The sequence below is a fragment of the Thermobia domestica genome, chromosome 4, assembly GCF_964235325.1.
Source record: "Thermobia domestica chromosome 4, izTheDome1.hap1.1, whole genome shotgun sequence".
NCBI classification, from domain to species: domain Eukaryota; kingdom Metazoa; phylum Arthropoda; class Insecta; order Zygentoma; family Lepismatidae; genus Thermobia; species Thermobia domestica.
Genome location: NC_137457.1, coordinates 259,425,269 through 259,444,446, shown reverse-complemented (window position 1 = coordinate 259,444,446; position 19,178 = coordinate 259,425,269). Strand labels below are relative to the sequence as shown.

General features: G+C 37.5%; 1 protein-coding gene across 3 annotated transcripts in view; it reads left to right on the top strand.

The window, feature by feature from the left end:
* The window catches only part of LOC145683489 (sialate O-acetylesterase-like), a 104,579-nt gene extending 102,745 nt beyond the window's left edge, over positions 1-1,834 (top strand). For all 3 annotated transcript variants that reach the window (XM_081754828.1, XM_081754827.1, XM_081754826.1), the window contains exon 13: positions 1,407-1,834. In XM_081754828.1, coding sequence (XP_081610954.1) covers positions 1,407-1,610 — 204 coding nt within the window. In that variant the 3' untranslated portion in view covers positions 1,611-1,834. The remainder of the gene's footprint in view (positions 1-1,406) is intronic.
* The last annotated feature ends 17,344 nt before the right edge of the window (positions 1,835-19,178 follow it).

Below are 19,178 nucleotides of genomic sequence, written 5' to 3'. Positions count from 1 at the left end.
CATATTTATTAACATAAACAAGAATACGAGTAGTACTGAGGCTTCAGTCAGTCCTCTCTTCGTATTTTGGCCTCATCCACAAGTGCTTAAGATTCAGAACATTATGAAACAAACTAGTAAATACTAGGGATGGGCAAAACCGGTTTTTTATAAAAAACCGGAAACTAGTTTCTTGAAAAACCAGTTTTTCACCGAAACCGATTTCGGTTTTCTCCAAAATCGGTTCGGTTTTCACCAAAACTGGTTTCGGTGAAAACGTCTGGAAAGGACATAAAACTATTTCTGTGGAAACGGAATCGGTTTCCGGAGAACAACGAAACACTATATTTTGGTCAGAAATACAAGATCTTTTGGAAAAAACCGAAACCGGATCCGGTGGAAAACCGAACCGGTTTTGAAGAAAACCGAAACCGATTTTGGAGAAAACCGAAAAGCCGGGTTTTGTGCCCACCACTAGTAAATACTTCGCTTCACTGAGTATCAAGTAGAATCTGCCCTTCACAGTCTTGCTCTCCGGACGCATTCAACATGTTAAATAACAAAAGTGGTATAGTTATATAGATCACTTACAATGTAAACACTTTCATCATAATAGATTTTGCGGGATATGCATTATTTTTTACATATTCGAAATCAAAGATCTTCCTATCTTACTATAAGAAGTTAAACAGTAAAATAAAATAAAATAAAATAAACTCTTGTATTAGCCCTAGATTCAAACGTCATATTCTATTGATATTCAAAAGATCTTTTAGCTTTAACTACCTCAGGTTATGGCAGTGATGATTTCAGAATATTTTTCTCTTCCCTCTCCTGTGGGTGCTTTCGATACACATGTCTGAAACCCAGTACTATGAAAATCCTGGTAGCCCACATTAATCACGAACAGAAGTGTATTCTACCCTCGGGGGGAATTTAGTAACCCCAAAAGGAATTCCGTAACTCCAAAGAAAGTTTCCCTAGGGGATATCCCCAGAAATCGTGACTGGAACAACTAAAGTAAAATTATAAACATCAACCGAGGCCAGAATTGTGCTCGCACAATAAAAATTGTAAGCATATGTTCATCATTGATACTACTGTATCATAATTTATTGACAACCGTGATTACTTCAATTTTGTTTATATATATAGATAGATAGATAGATAGATAGATATAGATATATAGATATAATTTCCACATGTCTTAAATTTTGTTTATATACATTGTGTATAAGAATAGGTTAAAATATTAAGTATTTTCTAAAACGATTGTTTCAACCCAATCATTGACAGCTGTTGTTCCTAGACAATTAATGTAAATCAGTATTGAGGTTTGTTCCAAGAATTTAGAAATACACATATATTTAATTATGTTAAGAAAGACATTATCAGCTGGAAATAAATTATTTCTGATTACTTTATAGGTAATGTGTAACTACGGCTACGATGAAAACATACCCATATCTTCATACACAACGAATTCAGTCACTGTGGATATTTCTTCTTGTCCAGATGCAACGAGGTTGTTCTATGTATGGTATGACGTTCCATGCGAATATAAACAATGTCCTATTTATTCTGATGACGAGTACGCCTTACCAGCACCTACGTGGGTATGGGACATCTAAGAGTTTATCTGTATGATGCACAAATAATAATGTGGAATTTTTCAATAATAAGGCCTTATGCTCACATTCAATTATACCTGAATCAAATAAAACATATACGTGTATGTTATTTGTATATATTTGTATAGCTTCTACAAAATACTATCAAGACTTTACTTACTTTGTACGAAAGTTGACAAAAATGTTTACATACTTTGACAAATAAAGAATGCAATTATTCATAATTTTTGTTATTTATTTATTTGTGTGGTGGCACAATATTCAACCCCTAGGTGTTGATCCTGCGTTGTCGTGAGGTAAATGGAATTTACTTTATTTTTTATTTATTTTTGCAATGCTAGCAAAGAAATAGGTGTCGTTAGAAGGTTACGTCTTCTATATTGAATAAGATAAAAATAAGTTCTTGGAGTTCAAGAACGTTCGTAAGTCTATGAGATGTTCGGAAGGCGGGAGAACAATGTTCTGCTTTTTTGTTATGGGTAGGAGTTTTCAATCGTTGCTCTACGAAACGTATAAGAGAATGAAGTGGCAAATGATTAACATGCACTCCACTACTAGAACATAACACAGAGGTGGTAGTTAGTGAACAAATGAAGTTATCTTCTGTCCAGGGGCACCTCTGCATGTAGTTTAACAAGTACATACCGTGTTAAGAGAAAAAGCTCTTTCCGCTCTGAAAACAAGCTCATTTGGAAGCACTCTCTCAGTTGGCAGTTGACTGATCATTGTAATATTTACACCTCTCACACTGGATCGATATTGGCTGTGTAATACAAGATAGTTCAACATGCTGGCGTTTTCTAAAGAACGATGTAAGTGCCATTTAATAGCTTCGAGTCAAATACTTCTTGTGACTCCGTTAGTATCCGTACCAGGTAGGTCTGTCCTTCGTTATTTCCAACAGACATGCATTTTTGAGTGTCAAGACTTTCCAGCTTCAACTCTTTCGTTACTTTGTTCTCGCTGACAAGAGGGCATACCTCCTGTATAGCAGCAGATAATGATAGTACCTTTCTTAGCTGCGGGTGTTATTTATCTATTGCCGATTGAAGCTTTTGAAGATTTGGCTACTGTGCCAAAAAAATCTCATAAGAGAACTTGTTCCGAATAATTGTGGTAAACTGTGGATCAGTAGATAGAATAATAACGTCATTGTGTTTTTCAATTATCTCAGAAATAGTAGCTCTTGGTACATATTTAGTGATTTACTTAAGTAGAGTGGCATCGTTAGTGCTTCAAGTGGAAGTATACTCGTATGTATTTTGCCTCAACCAGCTTTCTGCAAACGAAACACAATCAATGGATCTTGAAGGACAACCTAGTGGCATTGCCCCCTTCTTTACAGCTCCAAATGTGGGGTCAAGTACATGTAGACTGTTAATTTGTATAAATATTGATTTTTCGAATAGCAGTGATTTTCGCTTGATATTAAGCAGAAACTGCCATTTCAAAATTGTTATAATATTGTAAAATTTTATTATAGTTGCAGAAATGTTTTCTTCTATGTAAACTAGCACAAATGAAGATCGAGGTCATTCGTTTGCATAAATATTGATTTTTTCCAGTAGTAGTGGATCAATTTTGATGTAAGCTGCTAGAACCACCATTTTAAAATTAATATAAAATTTTGTAATCATAATTGGAGGAACGAAATTTTTTGCTTCACAATCGTACACACACAATTGATATTATTTGTTTTTTTTAATTTTTAAAAGTAGTGATTCTAGCTTGACATACATTGGAAGTAATTGACTCTGATAAGAATTTGAGTAGCGTTCTGAACCACATTTTGGTACTTTCCTACATAGCCTTTTTCCCGGTGGGGACAAACTGGTCGAAAAAATGTAAAAGATTTTTCCAGACCAACCATCCTGACTGAGGTTGTCCTGAGGTTTCCTTACTCACTCCAGGTAAATGTTGGAATGATACCTAACATAATAATCCTAAGCAGTTTTCCTCCTTCCTCACTTCTTTCCTCGTGCTAGCGCAACATCTTACTCTCCAATTTCCCGGGTAGAGCAAACGCCAAGGAACATCATACCTCATACTATGTGATGGGCTAATATAGCCATAGATGCCAAAAGCCCAGAATTCTGATTTCTAATCCAAATCTGGTCCATTGTTGGAGAGAAATGCAATAAGCTGTAAACTGTAAATAACCAATCATATCTAGAGAAATGCTTCGCTACGGAGTTAGAAAATGTTAAAATGCTATTGATATATATTCGAAAAGTTATAACTTCAAAGTGAATCCATTTATTAGGGATAGTTTAAATTCCCGCTGTGGGGGTTCTTCCCTCGGATATAAACCCAAGTAGGGCAGATCCTAGTTCACATAACGGATCCGATGCCAAACATAGACGTTAAATCCTAATGAATTGATTGTATTAAAAAAAAACAATCTTATTCATAATCAATAAATTCTAAAACAAACTCAATGACACCGCACTAGGTATGAGTCTTAACGGATTCATGATTTCGTTCTTCGTGAAGGAATACTAACACTAACACTTAAGTACTCAAGTAAATACCGTATTGAACCGAATATAGCACACAACATTTGAAGAAGCTTAAAAGAAAAACAAAGATGATACCCCGAATATAAGCCTAGGGAAGGAAAGATAGTACCGTACTTACATGGACTTGATTATGATTTCTTCTCTGCATGATTATTCATATTGGCACAAACCAGTATGTTCACTACAGTAGAAATGCATACAAGTGTAAGCTTAGAGAATAACAAACACAATCTTACTGGTAAAACCAAGGAGTACGTTATCAAGAATGCCGATAGTTGCAGTAGTGCTATTGTTGGATACTATTACAGTAACTAAGCTATAACGCGCCCAGTTTCCACAACACTACTGTTGCATTATTGTTAATAGAAAATGAGAAAGCAGCACATCCTTAGCAGTGTACAATTAACGAAATGTTATGATTTTGTATGGTCTTGGAAATGACGCAAGTTATTTCTTTAAAATTGAAATTTGGATAAAATGTGCGGCTTATATACGGGCCAATACGGAACATATATTTTTTATTTAGAAGTAGTCTATAGGGGGAAAAAACGAACAAAGAAATCTCACAAATTTGCAATAAAATGTGCATGAAATGTGAAAGTGGTACAAATACAGTAGTTCATAGATACAGAAAAAAGAAAGAGTGTTAGACAGAATGGTAGCACTATTGAACTACCTAGTTATAGGGTGACCAGACGTACTGAGTTTCGCAGTTCAGTACCGTTTTTCAAAGAGCTGTCCTGCGTATTGCGAAGACACCTAGAAAATCGAGAAATATCCTTCTTTTTAAAAATGTCCTGCGAAATGTCCTGAGTTAACTTATTTCTAGTATCTTAATATTTCATTCTTTATGCATAACATTTTTAATTACAGGTACTCTTTTTCCTGGATGATGAACCGCTGTATTTTTAACACTCTTCAAAAGATGTTAAGGATGGAGAACAATCAACAAACCATTGTTTAACAATACATTTGTTTTTCTGAAAAGGGCTTGTTGAGATATCGGTAAAGTAGGAAAAGCTTCATTTTCAACTTGCGACACTGTTGCTAACCAAGTTAAGTAGAAGTTCCCTCGTGCTGATCTAAATTTTCTCTCATTCCTTAAAATAGCAACACGCTCCGAAAATCCATAAAAAAAAAAAAATCTTTAGTCCAACACAAAGTTTCACTGTACGTTCATAAAAATAAACCACTTTGTCATTCAGCAAAGCATTTGTTGCATGAGTTGCATTCAGCAAAGCATGAGTTGTGTTGAATTACTTCAATACTTTTGTTCAGTACAGGATTATTATAAATGATTGAAGCTATTTCATAAATTCACTGTAGCTCTAGTAATTGAGATATTGTAACGTAACTCAACAGTAACGTAGAAAAACTTAAGGATAAAAAGTTTTGTTTGTTGCAGTTTACTTCAGATTTCTCTCATGGGCAGGGGTAAAAGTGAAGGGGAACGCCGTCCCCCTACTTTGAGAAAATATGTACGGCGTTTCCCAGCTTCTAAAAAATTACAATGGACAAAGATAGGCAGGGGGAACGGTGTGACGTCAGGCCGCTACCTACCGTCCCCCTACTTTTTCAGATCCACTTTTACACCTTCCCACGAAAGCATAGCAGTGAGACAAGATGGCGACAGGAGTCGAGAAAGCATTTCATGTCATTGCCTCCACGCTCTCCTGACCTAACCCCATGCGACTTTTTTGTGTGGGTGTTATGTGAAAGATTCAATGTTCATACCTCCTCTACTAGCAAACCTGCCAGAACTGCGAGCCCGTATCAACAATGCTTTTGAAGTCATTGATAGGTACATGCTGCGCCGAGTGTGGGAAGAACTTGAATTTCGGCTTGATGTCTGTTGAATCACTAAGGGGACATATATCGAACATTTGCAATTGTTAGCAAAAACTTTTTGAGTTTTTCTGTGTGTGCGTAATATATACAGTACTACAGTTATTATAAAGCTGGAAATCGCTCCAATCATTTATAATAACCTTGTACTTTTTAATAAAAATGAGTGATTAACTTAAGGTTAATATTAAATGAAATAAGGACATGCATATTGCCGACGAAGTAAACTATCATATACTATTATACTTGGTCCTACTTTTCGCTTGTCAGAATCTGGGCACCCTATCCCAGTAGCAAAGATAACTTGCAAACAGCTTATTGTAAGTCGGCCAAGCTTGCGTCCAGCTTGATTGGAAAAATGTGCAAGCATGCCGCAAGCTGGATTCCAGTAAAGAAGTTACATGGAGGCAACCTTTCCATTCGGTATTCCATTCAAACTTGAGGCAAGCGTTTTACAAGCCAAGTCAAGTCAATAGCCAATGAACGACCAGTGATGCTATGACACTCTGCGAAGGGTCTAAAGCATTGCTTGCAAGTACCAAAAAGGCAGATTGTATGAACGCATCCGTTTCAAGTGCAAGCGTAGAAAGCCAAGCACGCGCCAAGTGGCAGAAAGCTTTTTTGCTACTAGGAAAATTCATGCAGAAAAAGTTCTGCCTCGAATAATGAGTAGAAACAGTATACAGCTGATTAAATGAGAAAGTAAGAGTGGGAACAATTTACATTTAGGTAGGAAAATAATATTACAGACGCCATTCACTTATTTAAGGCAATTAATATAGGACTTTTGTAGACAGAGTAAAGTATGTGGAATATGTGGCAATATCAAATAATTTTGATATTAGCTCTGCAACTCGCCTACAGATGGTAACACACAGTTTCACTCACAGTCGCACAACCAGAAAGCAAGGGTCTTCGTCAATTAGTCACAAAGCTGGCAGTCTTCGAAGAGTCATGAATCTACAAGTAATGTTTCTGCAAAACCATCGACTACGCCTTTTTTGCCTGTTATCACTGTGTTTTGTCAACGCTAAGTTTGCTACCTTCTCCTTGTACTTTCTGCTTTGATTATGATAATGCTGGAACACACTGTAACGTCACAAAGCACCTAGTTAGAAGTGAGTACTGTAGATAATAAAATCGTTCAATATAAAAGCCGGAAATCCTTCAGATCAAACATGCGCTCAATTCAGACTTAGTTGCAATCCCAAGTTTTTGAACGAAGTATCTTTACACTACTTCATCCATTGCTGTTACGGTATTCAAAGCATCTCTATTGAAAATGAAATGAAATCTTTGAGTTTTATGTCCCACGGTTATGGACGGTGCTGATGAGAAATGAATGAAATGGTGGAATGAAGAAAGTGGGAGGAAACGGGAGAACTCCGAGAAAACCCATGCACACGGTGTTTGTCCACCACAAAGTTCACTTGGTGGGGGCTGGGATCGAACCTGAGACCCCAAGCACCAGAGGTGAACGCTCTACCACTGAGCCACCGCGGCCCCCTCACCTCTATTGAAATCAGACAAGTATTTAGAATTTTTTGTTGGAAGGGGTTCAAAGTTTTGGGGTAGTCCAACACTACAAGACATTACGTTTTTATATTATTGAACCGGTGTTATACTGCACCCGAAAATTGAGTTGAGTTGATTATAGTTTAGCGAGTCTATATGAGACGTGGATCTACTGATTAACGTGGAATCCGAACCACATGAGCTTCTGCCGGGAATCGAACCCGGGACTCCCACGGCAAAGGCGCGTATGCTAACCGCTTAGCCACGAAGGAGCTATGCACGCGAAAAGATGATAGGTAATGGTTAAATACTGAAACCCGTATTCTTAGAAAAAAATGATAGAAGTGGATTGTTTTTGTAAGGTAGCTACATCAATCATTTCTTCAGGTAAACAAGTATACTTAAAAAAAATGTACAATATAGCAGGGGCGTCATTTAAGGGAGCCGGAGAGAGCAATTTTCTCCCCAAGAGTTTGAGGAATACATATACTTTAATCGATTGTCTACTAATATACTAGTACAAAGCGTGAAAGTCTTATGTCGCTGGTGGTGTTCCCCCCCCCCCTCCCAAGCGAAATCTGAAATGACGTCCCTAATATATAGTATGAGTACTATGAAGTTCTTTTTTAGGGGGGAAGATTCTGGGCCCGGTGTACCGCCCGTGTGGGTACTTCACTAATTGCAATGAAAGGGGAACTAACCCTGAACCACTTTCATGCATTTACCGCCTACAGTAGCGACATCATGCAGCGCAATTCTCGTCCATTTCTACTACCGGCAGCAGAAATAGCATGCTGCACAGCTATTATCGTCTTGCTTCCAACACGGTTGATGACGATATTCTCAACAGATCCCCGATTGGAATGTAGATAAAATTTAGAAAGAAACACACTATTATTTCTTATTATCAAGATATTCAACGAAATTCCATGCAAACACAGTCTCAAATTATGAATCATTTTTCTTTAAATAAGCTTTTATATCATGTTTCTTTCGTTATTCGTAGTCTTTTTTTAATCGAATCGTCCCCTGAAGATTATTTAGCAATGTCTCAAAATACGGCAAGAATATGTCATTTATGTCTTATATGGTGAAGGCAAATGATGGACGTCAAGGACATAATGTCACTGTCCATACGTCCATAGTGACAACGATTACGCATTTTTTTCTCTCCTGTTCGTTCATCTCCCATGATTTTGTGATATAATCAACGTGTCTACACAAATGACACTTCCTGTTAGTTTTAGTCTTCCAAATCAGAATCACCTTTGCGTATTACGTGTGAAATATTCAGGAGTTTCATTCTATTGAATATCAAGTGTACTTCGGATGGAAACACGCACTATTCTTCTTACCTAGATTTCTATGGGATGAAGATTGCTGTACACGGTAAGTTAGAGGATAATTATACTTAGTGGCGTAAAGTAGGTGCAGTGGCGGTGAGACTTGTTTTTGGAGCCCCTTACAGAAGAAAAAAAAGCTGCATGCAGATTGAGTTTCATAAGTAAAGTGCGGGTCTGATGGGAGTATACGGAGCCGTTTTCACTGCCATTTCCTGGCTGAGACTTAAGGGACTCGATTTCCCATTTTTACTTTTGTGACTAAATATGAGTAGTTATATGGAAGCGATGGTGCCCATCCCTCCACAGGTTTGGGCACACACACCCTAAATTGCCCATTCCTCTTTGCCGAATATCACTCTCTCTCCAAATTTACAATTTTGTGACACAAATTTACCATTCTGTCACCCAAATTTACCAAATGTACTATTCTCCTCCCCAAATTTACCATTTTGTCACACAAATTTACCAAATGTACTTTTATCCTCCCCAAATTTACCATTTTGTCACAAATTTACCAAATGTACTATTCTCCTCCCCAAATTTACCATTTTGTCACCCAAATTTACCATTCTGTGAACCAAACGTACCACTCTTCTCACCAAATTTATCACTCTGTGCCTCAAGTTTACCACTCTGTTTTCCAAATTTAACTTTCTTCCCAGCAAATTTTCTATTCTCCAGTTTTTTTCCACGTATCATTTTAAATGAGAAATTATGTTGTCCTAAATAATCTCATGGACGCAAGCTGCATCCTAAAACCCACCTGTATGGAAATTCTCTTGGTTTTCCCAGATGCTTCAGCTGGGGCTGCAGGGGAACAATTGCACTCATAGATTTGATATATATCTCATTGCGACATAATCGTTGGCAGTGATTCGTCCGCTAAGTGTGACCATAGGACCCAATGAAAACCATGATATTGCGGCCCACAGCATCACCGAGCCGCCGCCATGTTTCACAGTTGGGCGGAGACACTGCAGATCATAAGCTTCTTTGGGCGTTCTCCACACATAAACACGGCCCGTGGTTGGGAATAGGGTGAAGGATGACTCATCCGACCATATCACACGTTTCCAGTCCTCAACGGTCCAAGTTGCATGGTCGCGGCACCATTTGCGGCGTGCGAAAGCGTTATGGTTCCTGATGAGCGGTTTGGCCCGTGCAACACGACCCCGTAAGTTCATGTCATGTAATTCGCGGCGGACTGTTATAACCGCTACCAGGTTATAGAAGGATTTTTGTGGACACTCTGTATATTTCGTAAAGACAGTGATTATTATTTTCAATTTGTACTTTATTCTGCAACGCACATAAGTTCTTTCTTCGGTGGGAATTGCTTCTTTCCCACACAATTGGACAAAGAAGTCTTTCATCGTTTTTTCATATATATATTTAAAACGTTGCTTTTGGTGAGAACATTTCAGTTAGTGACTAACCATTTCAGTGTTTCTCCCTGACTTATTATATGCACAGTATATATTCTATAGTTATTGGGAACTGAAGTAAGTGCTTTCTTTAATCGCTTATGGAAACATTATAATAGATTAGAGAAATACGGGCTGACCAGATGTTCCAGCAACCAAAGTGGCATCAACTGCGTTGTTCTGCAGTCCGTTATCTGTACTTTCTCACGCCAAAGTTATCGCCGTGTCTAGTGCATTATAGGCAGTTGACTAAAATTAACATAAATTGTTTTCCATATTCTGTTTGTATGTGCATACAGGTGAGTTAACTGAATGATTTTTGAAATGAACTGCCAACACTTTCAGTTGATCATTGCAACCCGTAGCTTGAGCTTGGATGCTCAGGGAGTTTGACTCCAGGTCTGGAAGCCGTAACCACGCATGTCGTGTCGAGCTTCAGATACGACTTTTTGTAAAGGGGCACAAGCTATTTAGCCGGTGAAGGACGATTTCTTACGGCTAGCCCCAACTAGTGAAGTCCCAGGTCCGCAGACCTTGTGCGTGTAAAATGTTATATACGCGCCCTCCAATATCAGTATTCAACTGTGGAGACCTTCTGAAGATTTATTTACTGAAGATTTACCTTTACGCTGCAGGACTGTTCAGCGTAACAACTGGATTCATCGTGAGACGATCCAGACAACTTTTCCCCAGTGCTAATCCCCCAAGTGTGTCAATGGTGTGAGAGAAGCATTTACAGTGAAATCCGAATCATAATTTTATATATTTAAAGGGCTATCGCGCACTGAAAAGTTAAAGCGTGATTTCAGCGACGAAGATTATTATATTTATCTAGTGTTCAGTGTTGTGTCCATTCCTCTTCGCTGTTTTTGTCAAAATAGTGTTCTAATAAATAAGTATAGTGTCATTTGATCCAGTGTGTTTTCGTTGTTTGTATGAGTGATGTTTGTGTGCGTTATGGTCTGGATGACCGTCTGATCGTCCGTGAGGTTTTCGAGACGAGACACCCGAACCTCACGGCGCCTGATGCTCATATTATTGAGACCGACGAGCGATTTGGAAACAGTTTGTAACCTTTTCTTGGAGAGGTCCTTCATCGTCCTGTCCAGGTAAGTTAAAGTACCAGGAAGACACCTCTTGGTAGTATCACGAGCCACGGACAGTGACCCGATTACACGGAGTGGTTACAAATAAAAAGCCGCCCGAACAGCGACTTGACACCCAGGCGATTACACTGTGATTGTCGAAACAGGGTAGGGGAGGTGCTGATTGAGTTCCTCCGTCACTTGCTCCACAGTAGCACGACGGTTCTGCGTGACAATGCGCTTTAATACCCGGCGTGACCTGTTCTTCCACCCACTGTTCCGCTTCCCCGATGTGGTTTTCCCATGTATTGTGTAGGCCGTCATCATCTTCGACACTGTCCCACGCGACACACGTAACACAGTAGCCACTGCCGTCACACTCACTCCACATAACCGCGCACCAACAATTTGCCCTCTTTGAAAATCTGAGAGGTCTCCCATTTTACACTACCTCCGTCTGCTGCAGCCACTGGACACTGCTGTTCCACTGCGCCTGACGTAGTATGGAGACCGATCTAACACACCACCACCAGCGGTCCGGCGCTGCGGGCGCCACGACATCACTGCCAACCCATACATCTGACGTGTTGCCAACTACAGGTGTTTCAATTTTTCTGATCACCATCTGTATCTCTCTCTCTCTCTCTCTCTCTCTATATATATATATATATATATATATATATATATATATATATATCATAGTCAGCCATTGCCAATCTACTGCTGGATGTAGGTCTCTTCAAACTCTTGTTCATAACCATCTATTTTGGGAAATTCACGTAATTTCGCAGTGCTTCTTGATTTCGTCACCACCTTGAAGGCGAACGTTTTCTAGGTTGTTTCTCGTCTCTTGGTATTCAGTCAAATGTTACTTTTGTCCATCAGGCATCATTTATTCTTACAATTTTTCGCTCATTATCACTTCAGTGCCTTTATTTTAATTATAATAACCGCCACTCTTTGTCATCTTCCTGATCCATGTCATTATTTTCATATCTTTGCGCGTGATAACTAACATCTCTCATATTTTGCTGTGTACGCTGCATACGTTTTATTGTCTGATTTTGTTATTTTACACGTTTCAGATTCCTACGTCTCAACAAACACAGTACATTGATTAAAAATCTTACACTTTAAACATATGGTTACTTGGTTTGATTCAAGACTCTTCCACCGGGAATTGAACCCTGTGTGCCAAAGGAGCGTGTATTAGTTACTGGACCAACAGGGAGGGCTATTTACTAGTTCAATTACCTTGCAGGTAAACAAGCATCACTATTAAAGTAATGTATTATTTATAGCAGAAGTGGTAAGATTGGTATTAGACTAAACCAGCAGAAGTGGTAATGAATCAAAGAACGCATGCACTGTATAAATATACAAAATTTCAGATAATAACCTAAATTCAGATTGTATAAACAGGAAGTTATTTATGATAGAAAAAAAGCCAGGAACATGTGTTTTTTTCAGAATTCTCTTTTTCTGCTTCTATACTTCCTACCTTCTGAACCTTGAAAGTACATTTTCTCTTTCTGTCTCTCTGTTTTATTCCCTTTCTTTTTCTTTTCTTTTTTACTTTTTCTTAAAAGAGACTTACGAAACTTCTTTCAACTTTCGAATATCAACAGTGTTTCTAAACTTTTACCTATAGGTATTAGTATATGGAGAGAATTAGTGGGGCACGGTCCCTCAGTGGTTGCCAGTGTGCTGCAACGGAACAGTTTGAAACATTAGGCTGACGATCGTGAGGCGAAACACATTGGGGGTTCCAGTTCCTCTGAAAAAGACATTACCATTTTTTAGCCGCCCTGAACTTTCGTGCTCATGTTCCAGTCGAGTTTGGTAGTAACGAAATGTGTCAGAAACGGGAAGTAAGAGCTAATAAATACATACATACATATATATATATATATATATATATATATATATATATATATATATATATATATATAGATATAGATATAGATATAGATAGATAGATAGATAGATAGATAGGTAGCTGCAATGGGTCTATTCCGGACGTTTTCGTTCAGTTTAGACCCCTTTTGCAATGCACGAAAATACACAAGGGGTCTATACGGGACGAATGGGTCTATTGAGGACCAAAAATGGGTCTAAGCCGGACGATAGGGGTTTAAATGGGACGGAGGGGTCTAAGTAGGACGATCAGTGCTACCAACATACTTTTCTTGAAGTGTTTACTGAAACTTTATAAATTATGCTCATCTGATAGTGATTTGAAGTTTAGTGTTTCTTTTCAGCAGTAAGGCTATTAGACACTTGAATCTAAAGTTTGAGGTGGAATCCGAACTACATTTGTGCGTTCCAATTTCTGTTCTTTTTCAACCGGGAATCAAACTCGGGACCCCACGTACCAAAGTCGTGAGTGCTAGCCACTATAGCAACGAGAATAGCAATAATCATGGCATAAGAGCTTGTGGTAGCATTATAGTATCAAACTACATATATCCATTATATTTCTTCCATCTCATTTGGGATTTTTTTTTAATTGAGAAGTATTATTATACTAGTTTCCAACTCTACCATTATACCAAGATCACTAAAAGTACAGTCATCCAAGTAAACAAAACACATCTTAATTCCAAGTAATTCAGAATACTTAATAAATAAAAAGATAAATACACAAAAACATTAAAATAGAAACGTAAAACATTAAACACTTGATGTAGCACTTACAATTTGGGACATCTTTTCGGTATAGTTTATAAATATCTTATTGATAAAGTGGTATACCGCTTATGGTGGCGTTTCCTGGTTCGATGGTGGCTAGTGCCAAGTCAGATTTGGGATAGAAAAACACCGTGTGCATCGGTTTTCTCTGGATTCTCCCGTTTCATCTATTATCAAGTGTGGGAGGATTCAGTAACCTCCGTAGAAAAAAATCATTTTGGAAGTTCCACTATTTTCACGAAATGTGGTCAAAGTCCTTTTTCAAGTATGATGTTGCAAACTAAATGTGTTTCAACTTTCATAAAACTCAAACCGGTTACAAGTATGTGGGGGAAAGACTATGATGATTATTGAAGTTTAGCATCTCTTTTATGCACCAAGGCTATATAAGACGTAGATCTACAGTGAAATATGGAATGTGAACGACCATAATACTTTAAAATTTAAGTACTCTTTCATCACGAATCGAACCCATGATCTAATGAACCAAGGACGCGTGTTAATTACTAGACCAGCGAAAAGTTTGGGGAAAAATTAAAAATGTATATATTACATCTTGAAAATTGATCTACCAGCTTTCACAAGAACTAAAAAAAAAAAATTAAAAAGTCGGGATACACTGAAGCGTTTTAGATTAGTCTCAACTTATGAAACAGTAAAGAGATACCTGTAGTATGCATTCAAAGTTCACTACTCTTACGCTTTTGGTAAGGAAAAAATTTAACTTGGGAAAAAGTATTTTAAATCCATCTAGTGGCAAACAGTTTCTAGTCACCGCGCTCCAATCACCGCAGGCTTCTTAGAGGTATCACATAATGATTTATTTATACTTTGTCATTTACCCCACACTTCCCTGGCTACAACCCAATTAAGAATTAGATATTTGGAAGCTTCCAGTTGGATGGATGGTAAGTTAGGCATAAAGCCTAAATGTATATCAAATAACGAAGGGGCACTATTATGTTTGATTTAAGTTAAACATGAAAGATATATGTCATCTCATTGAACGCGTGTTCTTATATGTGGAAGCCATACCATGAATGTGCACTTACAAAAGGGGCCAACCTGTTCCAAAATGAGTGTTTCTTTAATTGGCAATTTTGTAATACGAATTTTGATTACCCCTCAGTAATCACCATAGCTAATAGGATCATTAATAACAACTAGCTTTTTATTTGTGTTAACATTCTCGGATTTACAGATTCTATAATTCAAAGAGAGAAGGATAGATTGAATGAATGGAGAATTGCAGTATGTGTTATCAGTAACGTATTTAAGATTTCGTTTCGGGAGGGGCTTTGCTAACTTACGGGGGGGGAGGCTTTGCCTGTAAATGTGAAAATTTTGCAAGATATTTAATTTACTTTACTATAGTAAGTAAGATTTCTGAGGGCTTAAGCCCGGAAGACCCTCCTAAATACGCCACTGTGTGTTATTGTTTATATTATTAAAAATATGATAATTCCAATCCAAAGTAAACATTTTTAATGCACTTAATTTTACAACTTTAAAAATTTCTAATGTTTCTTAATATGCCAGTATTTACTCTAATTTCTCATCTAAATTTATGTTTTGTGCAGTTTGTGTTTTGAGTATATTCTTCTATAGTTATTTTGCGCTTTTTTAAATTCAATTATTGTCAAATTACTTTAAGTTTAAGGCCACACGAAAGTTCTATGAACAATAGGAATTGATATAGCATAATTAAATAAAAATATTGTTAAACCTACCCAGGGATTTGTGGCCGCATTGGCTTAGTGGTAGAGCGTTCACCTCTGGTGCTTGGGGTTCCTGGTTCGATCCCAGCTCACGCCAAATGAACTTTGTGGTGGACAAACACCGTGTACGTGGGTTTCCTCAGGATTTTCCTATTTCCTCCCAATTTCTTCATTTCACCATTTCATTCATTTCTCACCATCACCGTCTCGTTTAGCCTATCCGGCATAACCGTGGGACATAAAACTCAAGGATTTCATTTCATTTCCTACCCTCGGATCAAGGCCGGATTAAGGAGGGCTTAGGGGGCTGTAGCCCTGAGCCTAAAAACGGATGCCCCCCCCCCCCCAATTTGATCAAAGTCTCAACTGGCTGTCTAAAACGCTTACTTTCAGCTGGTGCATGCCGTGTGTCTAGTTACGAGGAGCAACTCAGGGATTATTCTGCACATGTACAAATTTATCTTTTCTTGAAGATGATACAATGAGAATTTACTGCGTTACTATTCTAAACTGCACCAGCCGACAGCCTTGAAAATTCGAAGTTCCATTTCAAATTCATTTACAAATAACAGGGTCCTGAAAACCTTATATATTTGGGATATGACTCACTCGTTCATTCATCAAAGCTTATAGAATATTTGCTGTAAATATCGGAACTTAAAATTTGGCAAATATATAGCTTTTGTGACACAAGTAAATAATAAAAATTCGAAAACTCGAAATTTACCCTCAAAGAGAGTAAACTAGGGGCCATTTGTGAAATTACACATTGTCATTTCACTTGTGATATTTTTCTTCAAAATCCATAGGCAACTTCCTGTATATAACAACTAAACATATACCTCATATATATGATTTATAGTACAGGTAAAGGGAGAAAACTCGAAACTTCCAATTTTCGCCCCTATAAGAGAAAATTAGGGAGAAAAATCCAAAAACACATATTGTGACATAATAATATTTATGACTTATTTCTTTCACAATTTAAATTATTTTGACTATTACGGTGTCGATCTCGTGTTTTGAGACAATTGGAAAACGCTTGAATTATGAGTTATCAAATCTCTATTTCAAAAGAAATAAACGATAAATAGTATTGGAAGTCTACGTGTTGCCCATATATTATTGAGCCAAAGTACTCCACTTGGTTTGCTGTAGCCATTTGTTAGTCTTAATCAGAGGTAGATAGATACGAGGCTTATCCAATGGGTCTATTCCGATCGTTTCCGGCGCGTTTAGACCCATCTTGGAATGAACTAAAATATGCAAGGGGTCTAAAACGGACGACTAAATGAAACAACGTTTTCGACTATTTTTCTATACACTGTTATCACTCCCGTTATAAAAGGCTGAGGTAGCTAGCTACCATGAGACAAAAATAGCCAAAACTTGTTACAAATATAGTTTTGGCTCGTGCTGGTTATAAAGTGTAATCCACATTCTCGATATGCTTTACAGTATTTTCATTCTCTCTGTGAAGAAGAAAAGATACTGCAATTATACAGTAAATAGACATGATTTATGGACACTACAGTGCGTCAATGCAAGTTTTCGCTTACTCTCAGCTAGTATGCCTTCTGTCTATTTACACGAAGCAACTCGAGATTATTGTGTGTTTATAATTGACTAAATATGGAACATGGTAGGTATTAAATTTTGAAAATAAAAAATAACAAAAATATTACTGAAAATCATAACAAACACATCGTTTCCGCTTACTTGTTATGGTATATCATATATAAGTTGAAACTACAGGTAAAGTGAATTCCCAAGAGGAAAAGAATATTAGTGAGGTACTGACACGTGAAAACTAGAGGTGATTTATTGCTTTACAGCTCCTTTTGTCTGCCATTTCAACAGGCTATGCAAAGAATATGCCAATCAATGAAACGAGCTGGTGAGTACGGACGATTTTTGCTTAGATGGTAACAAGGAAGTATTCCTGGGTATATAGCGTCTTGTAGTGATAAAATTGGAAGTTTTCGATTATTTTATTAGGTGCAATCTGACGTTCTTGTTCATAAACGAAGCTACATAATATAATGTTTCTATAAAGATATGGTCCGTTTTGTCTGTTCTTCATTCACGGCTTAGTATGCTACCGAGAATAGAAACTGGAACAAGTACTTTGACCACTATTCTACGTTGCGGCACTAAGCTATCTCAAGTAGTCACATCTCGACTTTTGAGATTGACTTTGTTTCTAAAATGAATTATAATGTATTATTGTCTAGTTGAATTCTCATAATATAGAGTTTTATCGTGACCCATTTATAATTCTTTAAAGGAGCAGATATAAAAATAATAGAATGGAACACAAAATAAGGAAATTCAAATTACACAGTTTAATTTCGAAACTATCTTCATTTCCATTGTTATTTCTACGGCCAAATTCTCTTGTTACTTTTAAGAATTCCAAAGTGGAATTGGACTTAAAGAAAAGCGTAAAGCCATGTGTAATATTCCCTTAATAATTCTTCTATTAGCGTATATTTACAAGAAAAATGTCCGTTTTCGAGGGTCCATAGACCGTTCGCTAATTATCGTAATATAATCACCTATTTATGCGTTACTCTCTTGAGGAAAGACAAATAATTTCAGGAAAACTGAAATTTCAAACAATTTGGACTATTTTGCAAGGGTTTCAATACTTCTCGGAGAACTGAAAACGCACATTCCGAAAATATAGTTACAACTACAAACTGATTTGCTGGTGTCGTCATGTGGGTCGTGTATTATACGTCATTATCCTCAGCACGGACATGCTTTCCGAACAAAACCATACACACATGTATTCTGAATTCCTAGTTCTGGTTATATTCGTGAATATTTAAGAATATCCTGCCAAAATAGTGATGTGTTTACTTTTACACAAAATGGTGCACAATCGCGGCCCCAGAGGCCGGTTAAGGCACGAGAAATACCACGAATAGCCTTAGAAGACTGTCAGATTACTACAAGTAGGAATGGGCACGAGTCGAGTTTTCAGCCGAGGCAGAGAAATTTTCTGTATTCTAGTCATAGTTTTTAGGTCAATTTTCGAGTAGAATCGAGTTTGATACTTCGTTCACCCGTGCGGTTCCTTTTAGCTCATTTAGAGATCATAGATTTCTTTGTTTCGAAAACGAAAGCTATGAAAAAGTAAGCAGTAATGTGGAATAATTTTAGTGTTGCTCCCGAGAAAGGGCAATTCTCACATCTCGTCACATCCCGAAAACGAGACGAGACTACATTACCCTGAGACAATACCAAATATCGTTTCATAAACATCGCTGCATGTAGCAAAATCAAGCTAAAATTTTGTAAATAGGATTCTTTCCCAGTAATTCGAGAAAATGCTAACACAGTGCTTACTAACCTGCGGATGAACTCGGAAGAATAGTGTGAAAATCTATTACCGTAGAACCCTGATATTCCGTCGCAAGGAG